Source organism: Cynara cardunculus (genome assembly GCF_001531365.2).
Source record: "Cynara cardunculus var. scolymus isolate 2C chromosome LG 16, CcrdV1, whole genome shotgun sequence".
NCBI lineage: Eukaryota > Viridiplantae > Streptophyta > Magnoliopsida > Asterales > Asteraceae > Cynara > Cynara cardunculus.
The window spans coordinates 1,617,298-1,635,681 of record NC_037543.1 but is presented as its reverse complement, the minus strand read 5'-3'; the positions used below and the strand labels follow the sequence as shown (position 1 = coordinate 1,635,681).

The following is an 18,384-nucleotide window of genomic DNA, read 5'->3' as shown; positions in this document are numbered from 1 at the left end:
TTATTATCTGAATATAAGACAAAACCTTTTTGATTATGATATATTTGTTTTTAATTTTCTAAAATGACAACAAAGAAACACAATAACAACAAGAAGCATGATGATCATCAACTTTGAGTTTAGAAAAGCATGAAACCTAATTATTGATTAAAAAAATTAAAATAATAAAAAGAAAAGCAAAAGAAAGGAATGATGTTGTGAAGAATTTAACAAATAGACCCCAAAAGTTACTTTTATTAGACTTTTGACACATAAAAAATTGTAGATTTATTGATTAGTCAGACAACCGTGTCTTATGTTAATCTTTTTCCTATGTGTGTGTGTGTATTTTTGTGTTTGAGTGGGATCCTTTCAAATAATTAGGTCGGCATATCTATACTGTATTATAAAATAGGGTTGGGTTCAAGTGAGACCACTTTTTTACACTTGAAATTTCACAGCAAAACGATATGAAGGTAACAAAAAAAGTTGAACTTTCACAGCAAAAAACTGTGAGTATTACCTTCACAACGTTTTGCTGTGAAGTTTCAAGTGTAAAAAAGTGGTCTCACGGGTTTTCATTTCAACTCATTTTATATCCTTAACTCAGTCACACCGCTTCTTTCTGTTGTTTTAGATTTTGTTTGGGATTAATTGTATTTCCTTTAATTTGTTTTTACAGATTTCAAAAACCAGGTTTGCAATGTCAATATCAAAAGTAAAGCAATTGAAGCTATCGTATAACCAAAACCAGATAACGAATACAAAATTACAGTGCATTTATACAGGGTGGATGATAAAATGTAGTATAGTCGACCACATGTTCCAAGAGATAAAGTCTTTATGAAGTATTTGTGACATTTATTCGAAAGTGCAAACCTGTATTATACCAAAAAGAAACTTTATAATTACATACTGAAAAAACCTGATATAAATTAAAGTTAACTGGTAGATAGAATAAAATTTTCTGTAATATGAACGATTTTAATCATCGTAGTTGTATTTTTCATGTAAAATAACCATCAAAATTTAAAAAAATTATTGTTTTAAATCATAATGATTTATTTATAGCACGAATTAAAATTAAGGGCAAATTGCATGAAAAAGTAACGTAGTTTAAGTTGATTCTTATTTTAGGTAACATAATTTCAAAACTTTCATTTTGATACATAAGATGTAAAGTTTTAAATATTTAAGTATCCAAGTAACCATTAAGACTAATTTTAGATTAAAAAAAATCATTTCACTTATCATATCAACAAATAATACTGAGTTGGATACCACATCAACATGATAACCGGTTAATACTTTAACCACTTACTCAGATACTTAAATGTTTAAAATTTTATATTTTAAGTATCAAAATTAAATTTTTAAAAATACGTTACTCAAAATAAAAATCAAGTCAAAATATGTTACTTTTTCATGTAATTTATATTAAAATTAAATATAATTACAAAAAGGAATTATAATTAATTAAAAAAAAGTGAAAGAAGAGCCCGGCATGATGATGGTATGCCCACGTAGAAAAGCAAAATTAGGTGAAGGTCCACCATAAGTTATATGCTTCGCCATCTCACCATCACTTAATTCTAATTTCCATTTATTTATTTATTATATAAATATTATTATTAATTCATTATTTATTATTATTATTTTCCAGAAAAAAGGAGACAACGCTCTCTCTTTTCCCCATGTGCAAACCCTATCCAATTCAATTACGTAATTTGTCATTTGTTATATAACAACTGTTAATTGATTCTTTTGTAGCTCAGTTGGTAAAAAGAGAGAAACAACTTCATTTCTGTACATCACATATTTAAATTTGAATACTGTTAGAGACGAATTTGAACTCTTTCATTAGTCGCAGCTGTTAAATCAGCTCTAAAAATGTCTCCTCATATGTGGTTCATCAGGGTCGGGTTCCATATGGGACTGGTCGGGATTACTGGTAATCAGTTTTTTGTTTAAATAAAACAGAATTGCATAAATTGTGCATCTGGTTTATTGGGATTTTGAAATTGACATTCGATTTTTCAAAATAACTCACAAGGTCCAATCTTTTTTTATTTGCTTACATCCACTGATCCACTATCCTTATCTTTAACGGACATTACGTTCATTTGTTGCCTTCTGCATGTGTTATATAAGGGTATTTTCGTCATTTTACCAACTATATTATCATAAAAAGGCCTCAAAGTACTCCACTCCAACCCTACCCCCCTCTTATTCTCCCCCTAGACGCCACCACCTGCAACCTTTATCTTCCCTCAACATCTCATCACCGACACAGAGAAAAGAGTAGTAAAGAAATCCGCAAACTTTTATTCAATCAGATAATCGAATTCAATTATCCAGAGTAGATAAATAAATGAATCAATTTCTAAAACTGTAAACCTAATCGGAGAAGACAACTTAAACGTTGTATCGACCAATCATTCAACGAGAAGAAACTTTATGACTATGTGACTTATTGAACCTTAACTCCTGGGCTCCCAAATTTCTTCCTCGTGGTTTTCGTTGCCACCAGCTTTCAGTCACTAACTTTTTCCACGCACCCACGTGAAATTTCTAACTTCAAATGATACAATAGTCTCAGTGGAACTCAAAGCTACAATCAAATTCACAAAAGTTTCTGATGGATCTGCAAATGGTTCAGTCTGCTAAATTATCCACACTGATAAAGACTCGACAACTTAAACTTTTCAAAATTACAAATAAAAAACAACGTTATTTTCCTCATGTACCAACAATGAACAAAAAGATCAAGCAGTTTGGTTATAATTAAAAAAACAAAGGTGGATTACGATGGTCAAATAATGGGTATAGATTATTATTTTTTGATTAACCTGGATATCCAACCCGCTATGCGAGCCGACTAATCACAGGGCGACCACCTGCTTTGCAGGGTATAGATTATGATTTCAGGGATTCACGTGGACACATCGATGGTACTGACCCTCCTTGCAAGATCCAAAGGTAGATTATGATTTCAGGGATTCACGTGGACGCATAGATGGTGCTAACCCTCCGTTTAGAGAAAATGTGTTAAAGTTGAATGTATATTATTTTAGAGATATTAACTTTTGTTTCTCCATGTTATAGAAATTGTAGAGAATCTGTTGTAGTTGAATGTATATGTTTTTACAGATATTAACTTTCAGATATTCATTTTATAAAAATTATAAAAAATCTGTTGGAGTTAAATGTATATTCTTTTAAACAGTGTAGTCTTTAAATGACAGTTAAATGAAAAAAAAAATCTTTTATAATTATTTTTTATCATACAAATATATAATTTTTTTCACTTTTCATCCCCCTAAATTTATGGAATGTGTTGGTTTCATATTTGACAAATGTGTTCCCAAGACATGTAGTTGGATTATGGCCAACTTATTTTTTTTTTAACATATTAAACTCCATTATTTAAAAAAAAATTAAATTAATAATATTTTTTAAAAATATATGAGAAAATATTATTATAAATTTTCAAATTAAACTAAAATACTTGCATTAAAAAATAATTTCATTTTTAATTCTTTTAACAAATATATATATATATATATATATATATATATATGTAGAGGAGTGATCAAATAAAAACCGTCTCCATTTGTATAAACTGTGTAAACCAATCTCACCCATCCATTTTTTTGATCAATGGTTAAGATTAATCAAAGTTATTTAAGAAAATTAAAAAAAAAAATTGAAAATACATTTTATAATACCGATAAGGGCAAAAGGGTAAAACCAAATATTCATTTATTCAAGGAAACCATATAATGTATATCATATTATTAATGAAACTAATCTATTTTTTGTAAAGTAATTTATTATTTATATGTTAACATTTATTATTATTAATGAAACTAATTTATTTTTCATCTTGCAATTATTTCATGACGAACCGTCTACATTATACACTCGTTTCATTTTTCATTTCATCTACTGAATGGATCACCTACACCATAACTGAAACAGGTTTCACCATGAAAGCAGTTCACCACTCATTGTTCAATTACGTCATGAACCAGTTTCACCTTCATGAAACCTGTTTCATGTAAATTAAATTTTTTTATTTCACTCATGATTTGATGCATTTTTTTCTTTACTCCTTACAATCTTCAAGATTCTAGAGCAGATTACAATTTTCAAGATCCCGAAGCAGATTCATCATGTACCCGTTTCATCATGCAATTATTTCATGACGAACCAAATAAACTATGCACCCGTTTCATGTTCCATTTTTTCTACTAAACGGATCAACTACACCATCTCTGAAACATGGTTCACCATGAAATGATTTCATATTACTCATGAATCAATTACAACACGACCCAATTTCATCTTCATGAAACATGTTTCATGTAAATTAATTTTTTTATTTCACTCATGATTTGATGCATTCTTTCCTTTAATCCTTACAATCTTCAAGATTCTAGAGCAGATTACAATATTCAAGATCCCGAAGCAAATTCATCATGTACTCGTTTCATCATGCAATTATTCCATGACGAACCAAATAAATTATGCACCCGTTTCATGTTCCATTTTTTCTACTAAACGGATCAACTACACCATCACTGAAACGTGGTTCACCATGAAACGATTTCATATTACTCATGAATCAATTACAACATGAACCAGTTTCACCTTCATGAAACCTGTTTCATTAACATTATTTTTTTTAATTTGAACCATAATTTACGATTTCATTCCATAATGCAATTCAATCTTTAAGACCCGTTTGCAGATTCAATCTCATAACAATATATCAAATTCAAAATTTTAATATTATAATATAATAAATATTTAAATGTTATCATTTATACAATTTTCTTTCTTGCGTTTCATTAATTAAGATTTATTAATAACTTCCATATTTAATATAAAATATTGTAAATGACCGAAATAGCCTTATTGATTAAATTTAATTAGAAAAAAAATGGAATTTTCCTATTGGTCGAAATTGGTTTACACGGTTTCTTAGAAATACACGGTTTTCATTTGAACGTTCCCCTATATACGTATGTATGTATCTATATATATATATATATATCTATATATATATATATATATATATAAGATTTACTTTGCAAACCATGTTATTTGTACAAACCGTACAAAACTCATTTAACCAATCATAATAATTCATTTTGTTCATTTTTTTTGTAATTATAAGAGGTTGATTAATCATTTTTATCGTGGAAGTTGTTAATCATAGATATTATCAGCTTCATTATATTGATTTTAGAGAAATACATGAAACAGTTTCATAAGTATTATATGAAACAATTCATAACCACATATGAAACAACTTTATCAAAAAAATATTATAAGAAATAATTTCATAAGATTTAACAATGAAATCAATAATGATGATGGTTTGCACGGTTTATACAAATATGAGTGGTTTGTATTTAATCGCTCCTATGTGTGTGTGTGTATGTCAGTCAATGGAGATTTTGTTTTATGTAATTTTCGTTCATACTAAAAGAGAAAAACCCTATCGTGCGTAACTAATGTGATTATAAAATATATGTAAATGATATAGTATTTTCTTATACGAGTATGTAACAGAAAATTGGAAGAAAAAAAAAACGATGACGTATTTGCCCATATTGCTCACGTCATTCTTTACACCATCTTCAATCTCTCTCCATCTGCTTCCTCCACCATCCTCGTAGCGATCTCCTTCGTTACAACTATCCATAGTAAATTAATAACAGTTTGCCGACTTTTTAATCATAAGCAACAACGTATCAATAATTATTTATTCGTTTATGATTTGGCTGTGGAAATTGTAAGATAAAATTTAGGTGAGTTGTTTTTTTGGAAGGTTACATCGAATCATCTCATAAGGTGGTGGTGGAGGTGGGGAACAGAAAGATAAGAAGTGGCGTGCGAATGTTGGCGGAGGGTAAAATCGTAATTTTTATATTGGTGAATAATGTAGAACAATTAACTGCATAGTTAATAGGGATGAAGGAGGGGTTGCGTTCACGTGAGACAAAGTTGTTTTCGTGAAGGTAAAAAAAGCCGAATCGTCACAGAAAAAAACACTGTAAAGGTAACCTTCACAATGTTTTGCTGTGAACACAATATTTTGCTTTGAAGTTTCAAGTGTAAAAATCTTGTCTCACATGATTCCAAGTTAAGAAAGGAGTGGGGTAATATGTATTATATAGTATTAATAAATTTAAATCGTATTTTAAAACCAGTCTACATTGCAATCAAAAGGGGGAGTAATCACATCTATCAACCTCTACATCAGTTATTGAATTTTTTTTTCCTTCTAAACTGATATCAGTGATATGCTACATGGTCGAGAATGGTGTGACCCACATGTTGGAAGATGCCTGGTTTTAAGGGAAATCTGATTAAAATAGTAGATGTCGTTACTCAGATAAAGACACGATTACGCATTATAGTGTAGACATTATTTGTTGGATGATAGTCAACAGTATCATTGTCTTTCTCGCCGAATCCATCATAGCCTATCAGTAGTATTTCACCTTACTGAGTTATTACTGTTGAAGTAATCAACAGTTCTTTTTAGCATTTTCAGTATATCCACCAATGATCATAAAAACACAATTATGCATACCCATGACTATGCTCAATAGGGTAGAGGACAATAATGATTATAATAATAATAGTAACTGATTCTAACAAAATGACTATGATTCTCTTTCTTGTCAGATGATTTTCTAACAACAACCAGATTAAAACACATCTTGTTTTATGTCATCTTTATTTGTATCTTCTTCATCTCTACTGTCGTCAAGTATACATCAAACTCAATCAGGCATGTATCACACAATATCGATCTCTGTTGATTTTGAGATTTATTAACGGAATGTCATAAAAACAGTCAAGACCCTTAGTTTAATACAACGAACTATTATTTCATATAAAAACAGTATCTAAAATTCAAGTGTCAAATACCTGTTTCAGAATAAAAAAAGGGAAAAGAAAAAAAAAAAGAAACGAAGAACGAAGAAAAATATATATGACGAAATAAAGAGAAACACGTGTAGTTAGGAGACGAAGAAAAACGCATACATGTATACAAATATGTTTATGATCTTTGAATGAAGAGAAAAACGTCCCAGCAGAGTTAAGGATTCAGCTTTTCAAGTGAAAATTAACTCGACCCAATGCGAAATAACTCAACCCGAAGAACCCGATGTCTAATCGAGTTGTAAAATTTTCAAATTCTATGTATTGGGTTATTATTATTTGAACTCAATTCAACCCGATATCTTTTTGTTTCTTGGATTTAATATGATTGTTGAATTTCTATTAATATATACATTAGACAGTTACACTATCACGTACGCTCTTCATATGCACATATTTTCAATATATTCACATCTCTATGTAACTCATTCGCATATATGTTCAGTAACTGTGAACATATATATGTAAATTGAGAAAATTAACTGAATGTGATATATATAAGAAATATAGATAAGTTGTATCAAATAGTTGATGATGAAAAAAAAATATGAATAGAAAAATAACATATTAAGGTTAGAAGAATATTTTAATGTACCAAAGTATCAACCCCACCAACCCGTATGGTTTGGGTTGATTTGAATTAAGATTTTTTAAAACGCAAACATTGGGTTGGACTATTCAAATGTCTTCAACCCGATCAACTCAATCCATGAGCACCCCTACACAAGGGTACATTAAAGGGTCGTTTTCAAAATGTTTATTGGGTAAGCGTTTTACCGGGTGTTGCTTACCTTATGGAGTGAGTATGATAATGAACGAGAATCTTACCCAGTAAGAGGCATAACAAGAACCGAGAATCTTACACGATAAGTAAGGAAGAAGAATCTTACTCGGTTAACTCTTATCAGGTGAAAGACGTTTACCAACAATCAATTTTGATGACCGAAAATGTTACCTGATATATAAATGACAGTAATAACTTTTGTTCATTAATAGTTACCCGGTAAACATTTAGTAAAAAACGAGCTGTAAGCATAAAAACACAAATCATCCAAGTTAAAAATGAGCTTTCATGGAATCATGATTCATATTCATATGTTTGGACTTTGGAATAGTGAAGCCCAAGTATTAATATTAATTGGGCCTGGCCCCAAACAAGTAAATGGGCCCAATCAAAACTACATATTTTTATTGTTATAAATTGAGAGATTTTTAAAAATATATTACCTTAATAAAAAATAATTTAAAAGTAGTTATAATAATAAAATATTAAAAAATACATTATATGTGGTAAATAGAACAAATAAGCTCACAAACCCTATTCATCTTTGGTGAGGTTTGAACCACTGGTCTCCTAGGAGATCAAAAACTTGCATACTGCTAGGCCAAAGGCCTTTTGGTAACTAAATATGATTTTGGTGGGGTTGACTTGTAAAACTGGCGCAACGACTTGCAGAATGGGCGCGAAGGCTTGCAAACTGTCTTGTTGACTTGTGAAATCTCCTATGTGGCTTTGCGAAATGACCCACCAGAATCATATTTTATTCATAAAAAGTATCTCTCACAAGTTGCGTAACAGTTGTGAAATCTCACATGTCGACTTTTTTATAACATTTTTACTCGGTATGTTTTTTTTTATTAACCTGAATATCCAACCTGCTATACGAGTCGACTAATCCCTTGTCGACCACCTGCTTTACGGGTAGCCTGGAATCACCGCATTTGAACCTCCATGGCCTCAAGAGGGTTTTTATTCCTACTTGGATTTAAACCTGAGATCTCCAGATACTTTTGACCTTTGGAGTTCAAACTCAAACCAATCAAATACCACCCTTATAGTTTACTCGGTAACGATATTTTTCAAATTAAAAAAAAAGACTTCAAAAAAATACTATTATTTTCAATAAACTTGTTATAAATTAATGAAGGTTTGTTATGACATGATTATAAACAATTGAGTACCAACTCCAATATAAAAAAATAGGGTAAACTACAAATTTGGTCCTTGGGGTTTATAAAAACAACACTTTTCATCCTTATAGTTTTAAAATTACAAAATAACTATCATGGTTTGCAATAATGGAACAGATTTGGTTCATCCCTCTAACGATCGTGATTTTTTTTTGTTAAATAAGGGACATTTTCAGTGTTTTTTATCTTCTTTTGTCCTTTAACCAATCAAAAACCCTAGAGATCAGATCATAAAATCGATTTTGATTGGTTAAGAAACAAAAATTCTCATCATTTAACGAAAATTTTTACAGTCGTTAGAATCAATAATCAAAACTGGACGTTTTTACAAACTATGATGATTATCTTGTAGATTTCAAAATTTAAGGGATGAAAAGTGTTTCTTTTACAAACCACAGGGACCAAATTTGTAGTTTACTTTAAAAAATATATAAAAAGGGGGGGGGGGGGGGGGGGTTCTAAGAATAATAGAAAGACCAAAAAGCCCTGGTACATTATGCATTCAAATTGCTTTATCATTGTCCCTACATGTCATATGCTTCATCTCAAAGTCATGAATGCTTAATAGTATATGGGTCTTGTCTCTTGTGTATTAAATATTAATCCTAATAATAATTTCCCAAAATTAGCAAATAAATAGAATTAAATCTCACCAAAAACAATATTAAAATTTAATTGTCAATTAAACTTGTTCTTATTATTCCAACATGACCTGAAAACGAAATGAATACGAAAGCAAGTGGGTTTATGATATGATCCAATAAAATTAACCAATCAATACTATATATATATATATATATATATAGGGTTTGGTTCACGTGAGATCTGTTTGTTTTTGTGAGACCATTTTTTTACATTTGAAACTTCACAGCAAAACGCTATGAAAGTAAAAGAAGCCGAACATTCACAAAAAAAAAAACACTTAGCCTCATTAACGAAAGCAATTAAAACAAGGATAAATTACCAAAACAACCATTTTATACTTGATACATTAACAAAATAACTACCTAGATTGCCCTCTTGGATGATTTGATTATATGGGGGGTGATTTCACCAAAAAAGTACGGAAGATGTCTCACATGTATCTGATTTGAAGGACAACAATAAAATATTTATCTGAAAAAGGGATATCGCCCCCACCTACCCCAGGATCCCCCTCTGGGGCGATTTTAACCAGATATTTTCTATTTATTTTTTAGTTTAACATTCATTATAACATAGTTGTTAAAAAGCAAAAAAAAATCTAAATTCTAAAATCTTTATTTGAACATAATCCTTAGAGATGCATTAAAACAAATTTAATTGCATTTTTATTTTGATAAATTTGAACTTATTTAATTTTATATTTGAATTCATTGAACCAACCGTTTGACTATTTGATCAAGTAATCATTGAATGTTTTCACAAGTTGAATCCATATTATCAATCATGAACCCTTTGATCAAGAGTTTTTGGTACTAAATCTATGTGCTTATTTTATTTCCCAAGAATTAATTTTTTTATGTTTTATTTAATTTAATTAACACACACTAATCATTACATTATGCATTGTTTTAATAACTTAATGATTAAAATTAATTACATTAGAAGCAATGATCTCAGCAGTGAAGGTTAAAAACCTGTTACGGCACTCCAAGCCCACCTTCTTCCCCACTTTCTTGAATACGATACCTTTTTAGTCCACTTTTGCTTTCGATTTAACAGCTGAAATTAAACAAAACATTCCCACTTTATTTCAAGAAATTCCCACTTTTGCATTTTCTACATTTTTGATTCTTGATCTTTGCTCATCTGTGATTCTTGATCTGTTTGTTTTTTCCCATTAAAAAAAGCATAATTCTTGAAGTATTTTGCTGCCAGTCTCAGTCTGCCATTAAACCTTTCTTTGAATCCAAGTTTTCTTGAACTGGGGGTTGCTTCAATCTCTATAACTTCACCCACTGAGATTTTTCTACTGATTTGGTTTCAGGGTTTCTGAAAGATTTCAGAGATTTGAACCACCCTTTTGGCTGTTTCTGAATTTATTTGAAAAATACTGTTTATTTAACCATTGTTCTCCAGATTCTTGATTCAGTTTTTCCTCTCTTGTTTATGGGTTTTTGGGTAAGTTTTTGGAGATTTATGATTTGAGGAGTTGCTAGTGTTGTAGAGAGAAGAGGAGTTTGCAGAGAAGATGAAGAGATTGATTCCATTTGAACTCATCTTGATTACTTTTGGACTCTTTATCACTAATTGTGATGCTGCTCAACCAATTCAAGGTATGAAAACTTCATTTGGTTTGTAGTTTTGCACAGATCTTGAACAACCCTAACTATCAAATCATTGAAGTTTTAGATCATTTGGTGTTTTTATGATCTTGAGTGAAGATAATCTTAGCAATGTAGATTCTATTTTTGAGAAATTTGATTAGGGAAAGATCTTTATTTTGTGGGTTTGTATCCAAAATCACCCAAATCATGCAAGTTTTCCTGAGTTTTTGCAGTTCATTCTCTAACTATCACATCATTAAAATTATGATGAATTGGGGGTTTTATAATCTTATTTGAAGATAATCTTAGCAATGTAGATTCCACTTTTGAGAAATTTGATTAGGGAAACATCTCTAATCTGTGGGTTTGTATCCAAATCATTCAAGTTTTCTTGAATTCTGAAGTTCATTTCTTGAACAACCTTAACTATCAAATCTCAAAAATTATGACCATTTGAGGATAACCTTTAGCAATGTAGATTCTACTTTTGAGAAATTTTGATTAGGGCAAGATCTTTAATTTGGGGATTTGTATGCAAATCACCCAAATCGTTTGAGTTTTCTTGAATTCTGCTTTCATTTTCTTGAACAACCCTTAACTGTCAAACCACTAAAGTTTTGACCATTTGAGGTTTTTATAATCTTTATTTTGTGGGTTTGTATCCAAATCACTCAAATCATACAGATTTTCTTGAATTTTGCAGTTCATTCTCTATCTATGTTCAAAGAAGGCATATTTGATGATCCGTTATCGGTTTTATCAAGCTGGAATGCATTAGATTCAGATCCTTGTAACTGGGTTGGTGTTTCCTGTTCTGGAGATCAAGTGACCAAGCTGTAAGCAATTGTCTCTTTGACTTTTCGGTGCATTATTTTAAGTTTCCAGTCCACTTCAAAGACCATTTTGAGAGTGTAAATAATTGCAAGTTGTCTCATTTGATACCTCATCAATTATCTTTCCCATGAAGATAATTGAAGTTTGACTTGGTCTTTATGAAATTGTTTTGACTCTTGGTAGTTGGTATCCATGGAAACTTATTGATGATGACAATTTTAGGCAATATTTTTGACCAATTTCAATAACGTCAAGAAATAGTTAGATGAACAACTACGTAATTATGCGGGTGCTCGGGCGTCTCCTAGGAAAGTAGGGATGATGGTTCGGGATTCTGATGGAATTTTTGTTCAAGTCTAAAGTGAAATAAAAGCTAGACCACCTTTGACTCATAGGTCGCCAGTTCGAGTCTCCTTAGGGACACGGGGGACTTTTTCCCGTCTATTATCTTTAGGGCCACATGGGATTAGTTGAGGTGCGCACACGCTAACCTGGACACGTGCGGTTAGCAAGAAAAAAAATCACCCATTATGTGCACACAATTGTGAACCATAATCCTGTCCTGTCTTGTCATGAGGGAAGTTGTACATCAAACTTATATAGTTAAGACATGATACATGTAAAGAATCTAATTAGGATTGTAAATTTTCTTCTCCAGGAACATTTCTGGCTCATCTATAACGGGATTCATTGCTCGGGAGCTGTTTCAGCTTTCTTCCTTACAAGAACTGTATGTTTCCTTTCAACATCTTATTTTATATTCAAGAGCATGATAAAAATCAAAACTTTATTCAGAAATGGTTTTTCTTGTAGGATTTTACATGGCAACAAACTCATTGGTTCAATACCAAAAGAAATTGGATCACTGAAGGACCTGAAAATTCTAGATTTGGGGATGAACCAGATATCTGGACCGATTCCTCATGAAATCGGGAATTTGGTTAGCATTGTTATAATGTAAGTCTTTTTTGCCACCAGGAACTTAATCATGTCAAACGAAAACTTAGGTTTTCACCATCTTTATACAAGTTTCTCTTACATGTGAAGCTCGTTTGTGTTGGTTCAGAAACCTGCAGTCGAATGGATTGATTGGACAATTGCCTTCGGAGCTTGGAAATCTTAAGAACCTTCGAGAGCTTCGGTTGGATAGAAATAAGTTGCGAGGATCCGTTCCGGGTGCCAATGCTTCGGATTTTGTTTCCAACATGCAAGGAATGTAAGTAGATTATTGTTTCCATTGTTTTTGGGGCGTTACATTCTCTAAAGAACTTAATTCAATGGCCTTCATCTGACCTGCCCCGGTTCAAAACAGTTTGCCCCCGTAAAAACTTAGAAATACACTAGAGGGTCATTTAGCAAAACAAGCTTTTGGAGTAGGTCATTAAGCTAAATAGCCCTTAATTTCCTTAATTTGGCTGTGTTTTCTTGTACGTGCTTCTGTTTGTATGTTGTTGCTTACCCTTTACAAAATTTTCAAAATATATCGTATTTGTTTTTTTTCCCAAAACCTTTTTGGGCTAACTTTTTCCGTTCCACATGCTTTTCACAAGGCGCGGGTCTTCACTGACCGTTAGGGTAGAGGTTGGGTCCGCATACATCTTATCCGTCTCCCGAATCCCACTTCTGGGTGGGATATACTAGGCTTGTTTGGTTTACTCTCTTTCCGCTTCTAGACACGTGTTTGCTTTCATTTTCCTCACACAATTGATTATGGTCTCGGTAACTATAAACCTAGCAAATGTGCATGTGAAATTTACAAATAGAAAGCTCACGATATCTTCTATGTCGTGTCAACCAAGTTTCTTGAGTTTTACTTTCATTGGCCATTCCAATATACACCTCTAATATGATGATTTTGTTGGTTCAGGTATGCCTCAAATGCGACTAGATTAGGTTTTTGTCGTTCGGCTTCCTTAAAAGTTGCAGATTTCTCGTACAACTTCCTTAGTGGGAGCATACCTAAGTGCTTGGGGTACCTCCCTAGGTATATCTTGTCATTTCTTTGTGTATTCCGTTGCATGATCTTTCTTGCTTGCTCGTTCTCATTTTGTTTTCTTGTTGTTGCAGGACGAGCTTTCAAGGGAATTGTCTACCATATAAAGATATCAAACAACGAACTTCCGAACAATGTGGTACGTCTTGATGTTGTTTTTTTCTTCTAAACGTGGGTGTCCTCGCCAGCTTGCCAATGGAGATGGAAAATTTACCTGTTGGGGCGGGTACCCGACCCTGATGGGGCGGAGATTCCTCGGTTTGACGGGTAACGGGGCGGGGATTTATTTTCGTACATGAAGCAGGGTCGGGGATGACATTACCTGCCCCTAATTTGAACCCAATCAACTTTTTATCCCATGAGGCCTGGAGATAACAACCAAGAAAATTCCTAGTAGCCTTGAACGGACTCGAATGGCTAGTTTCTATGTTGTTAGTTGAATGAATTCTTGTATTGTTATCAAAACTAAAAGTGACAGGTTTTTTAATGGGTATAGGTGTGGCTCCACCGGCTAAATCCCATAAATTCGGAGAGACGAAGCACCATCCTGCTACAGATGCATACAACCAATCGGCTTCTGATTCGAAACCGTCATGGGTTCTAGCTCTAGAAGTAGTGACCGGAATAATGGTCGGTTCTCTCTTTCTTGTTGCCCTTTTCACAACGTGTCATAGATGCAAAAACAAACCGTCAATTATCATCCCTTGGAAGAAATCCGCAAGTGAAAGAGACCATATTGCAATCTTTACCGGTGAGGAGGCACTTCCCTTGATAATATAAAAATCATTATAAACAAACTTGCAAAGGTGTTTTTATTATTCAAGATAAAATGTTAAAGTTATTTTGAAGAAATTTTTGTTGGAAACTTGCTCAATTACGAAAATACCCATGTCTACCGACTGGGCATGGATGTCACTGCATATAGGAGCATGATTACAATGACGTTTGTATTCATGTTTGTTCGGTAATTGTATGTAGATCCGAATATGTTGAAGGACGTGATGAGATACAACCGACATGAACTTGAAGTCGCATGTGAAGATTTTAGTAACATTATCGGGTCCTCATCGGATAGCCTAGTTTACAAAGGCACCATGAAAGGTGGACCGGAAATTGCGGTGATATCTCTTTGCATCAAAGAAGAGCATTGGAGTGGCTATCTTGAGCTCTATTATCAGAAAGAGGTAAAGCAAATAATGTAGGAGTCCCACGTCAACTAGACACGGTTTTTTTCTCGTTATGTATGTTGGGAACCTCCCTCTCTCTCTCCAAGGGCTCGACTAATCTGATGGGGTTCCATAATTCATATATCTCACATGGTATCTGAGCCAAGTCTACCACATTTATGGACTTGACACCCTCTTTTGCCTCCGGGGGATTATTGGAGTCCCACATCAGCTAGACACAATCCCCTTCATAGAACCTCCTTTTTCTCCTCAAGGGCTCTTTTGGAGAGTAATCTGATGGGGTTCCATAATCCATATATTTCACATGGTATCAAAGCGGGGGTCTACCACATTTAGGGACTTAGACACATTCTTTTGCCTCCATTTGAGGGAGCGTGTTAGAGTCCCACATTGCCTAGACAGGGTCCCTTTCACCTCTATATATGTCGGAACCTCCTTCTCAAGTGCTCTGTTAGAGAGTAATATGTTATATGATGAGGTTCCATAAATCTCACATGGTATCAGAGCACATTTAGGGACTTGACGCACATTGGCTAGACACCTTTCCACCTCTTTATATGTAGGATCCACCTTTTTCTCCTCAAGGGGTCTTTTGCAGCGTAATCTAATGGGTTTCCACATACCTCACAAATAACAAGAAACCGAAAATTTTGTGTATTGCAACTCTTTAGATCTTTCTTTTTTGCTTTTAAATTCTTCCAAAAATTCAGGTGGCAGATTTAGCAAGGCTAAATCATGAGAACACCGGGAAACTGCTGGGCTATTGTATAGATGATACTCCATTTACAAGAATGTTGGTTTTTGAATATGCATCAAATGGGACATTGTACGAGCACCTCCATTGTAAGTCTAAACCCTAAACCCTAAACTGGGTTTTGAATATGCCCACGGGCCGTATCATCTCAATGACTAAAGTGTTGTGCTTTTGTTTTACTTTAGATGAAGAAGGATGCCAACTAAGCTGGACAAGAAGAATGAAGATTGTTATAGGTATTGCAAAAGGTCTAAAGTATCTTCACACGGAAATTGAACCACCGTTTACCATATCCGAGCTGAACTCTAGTGCGGTATATCTCACAGAAGATTTTTCACCGAAGGTATACGCTAAACCTCTAATGGAGCTTGGTCCTATGTTTTTCTAGTATCGTTAAGTGCCATCTTGTTTACATCTTGATATAGAAGATGATTCTTTGGTTGGGTTTATTGAGTTGTGTTTTTCTTGTTCTTGTAGCTAGTCGATTTTGAAAGTTGGAAAACGATTCTTACAAGATCGGAAAATAACTCACGATGTATTAGCAACGAGGGTGCTGTTTGTGTTCTCCCGAGTTCATTGGAAGGACGGCAGTTAGACATCCAGGGTAACATTTATGCTTTTGGTGTTCTTCTGTTGGAAATAATCAGTGGACGTCCGCCGCTTTGCAAAGACAAAGGATGCTTGGTAGATTGGGTAAGAACTAACAACTCTCTTCTTGCATTTTGTACTTTGTGCATGAAAAGTTGTACCTGCTGTTCTTGAATTATAACTTGCAAGATGATTGATTCTCTACATTGTGCATAAAAGTAAAAAAGATACAACCCCAGTTTCCAAAACCACAAATTATTTCTTGTCCATAAACCTTTTAGGAGAAGTTAACTGTGGATTCTTGCATGGACATCGTGCATTAAGCGTGCGTTTGGTATCCAGATAGGATAGGAAAAGACAGGACAGAGCAGGACAAGGTTGAACAGTTGTTCAGTGTTTGGTAAGCCAGAACTGGACATGACAGAACAAATAAAATAACCAATTTACCTCTAATGAGTTGTTTATATTTTTTGATTAATTTATGTGATTTATTAAATTAATAAAATAAATATTTATATAACAAAATATATCATTAGAAAATTTTCGTCAAGACGATTAAAATGACACCAAAAGAAAAAGTTTATGTAGTTTTTATTTTATACCGTTTATATGTTATCTTTTTATTATTGATATTTAATAAATTACATTAAATTAACCAAAATATAAAAACCGTATAAAACTAATATTTTGATGATAGTAAAGTGAAAGTTTATTGAGTATAAAATACAATAAGTAAAATTTAAAGAATGAATACGATGTAAGAAGCTATATTTGATGTTTTAGAAGAGGATTAGGTTTTATTTTGAGGTTATATTGGTAAAATATATGTTTGTTCCATCTTGTTCCATGGGGAGGAGGTGGAACAGGCGTGTCAAACATAGAACAATGATTCTTTTTCTGTTCTGTCAAGTCCGGTCCAGTGTACCAAACGCTACGTTGAGTGAAAAAGAGAGAACCCCAGTTCAAAAAACCATGAATTTCTTGATGTTCATCAAGTTAACTGTGAATACTTCACTGTCAACTTGCAAAGATAATAGATTCTGTATGTTGTGCATAAAAAGTTGTACCTGAGTAAAAACGAGACAACCCGAGTTCAAAAACCACAAATTCTTTCATGTTCATTAACCTTTTATGGCAAGTTAAATATAGATTCTTGAATTCCAACTTGCAAAGATGATAGATTATGTACGTTGTGCAGTAAAGGTGGTACCTTGAGTGAAAAAGAGAGAACCCAGTTCAAAAAACCATAAAATTTCTTGATGTTCTCATGTTCAAGTTAACTGTGAATACTTCACTGTCAACTTGCAAAGATGATAGATTTTGTACATTGTGCATAAAAAGTGGTACCTCAAGCAAAAAAGACACAATCCCAGTTCAAAAACCACTAATTCTGTCATGTTCATCCAGTTAACTCTGGATCCTTTCAACTTAGAAACATGATAGATTCTGTACATTGTGCATACAAAGTTGTACCTTTGAGACCAAAGGGCTTTCGGCCTAGCGGTATCGTAGCCCTTGGCTTCCTAGGAGGTCAAGGGTTCAAACCTCACCAAAGGTGAGGAGGGTATGTGAGTTTATTTGTTGCATTTGCCGTTATAAATATTATATACTTCAAAAAAAAAAGTTGTACCTTTGAGTAAAAAAGAGACAAATTCTTTCAGGTTCATCACATTAACTATGGATCCTTGAATGCCAACTTGGAAAGATGATAGATTCTGTACATTGTGCATAAAAAGTTGTACCTTTAAGTAAAAAGACCCAACCCCAGTTGAAAAACCACAAATTCTTTCATGTTCATCAAGTTAACTGTGGATCCTTGAATGCCAACTTGGAAAGAATCTAGATTCTGTACATTGTGCATAAAAA

The 18,384-nt window shown here is 32.9% G+C and overlaps 1 protein-coding gene across 1 annotated transcript in view; it reads left to right on the top strand.

The window, feature by feature from the left end:
- Positions 1-11,086: 11,086 nt before the first annotated feature.
- Positions 11,087-18,384, top strand: part of LOC112529561 (probable LRR receptor-like serine/threonine-protein kinase At1g63430) — an 8,290-nt gene continuing 992 nt past the window's right edge. The window contains exons 1-12 of the mRNA XM_025140882.1: positions 11,087-11,171; positions 11,866-11,998; positions 12,655-12,726; positions 12,810-12,953; positions 13,063-13,212; positions 13,864-13,980; positions 14,064-14,128; positions 14,486-14,740; positions 14,968-15,173; positions 15,887-16,019; positions 16,116-16,273; positions 16,408-16,623. Coding sequence (XP_024996650.1) covers positions 11,087-11,171; positions 11,866-11,998; positions 12,655-12,726; positions 12,810-12,953; positions 13,063-13,212; positions 13,864-13,980; positions 14,064-14,128; positions 14,486-14,740; positions 14,968-15,173; positions 15,887-16,019; positions 16,116-16,273; positions 16,408-16,623 — 1,734 coding nt within the window. The remainder of the gene's footprint in view (positions 11,172-11,865; positions 11,999-12,654; positions 12,727-12,809; positions 12,954-13,062; positions 13,213-13,863; positions 13,981-14,063; positions 14,129-14,485; positions 14,741-14,967; positions 15,174-15,886; positions 16,020-16,115; positions 16,274-16,407; positions 16,624-18,384) is intronic.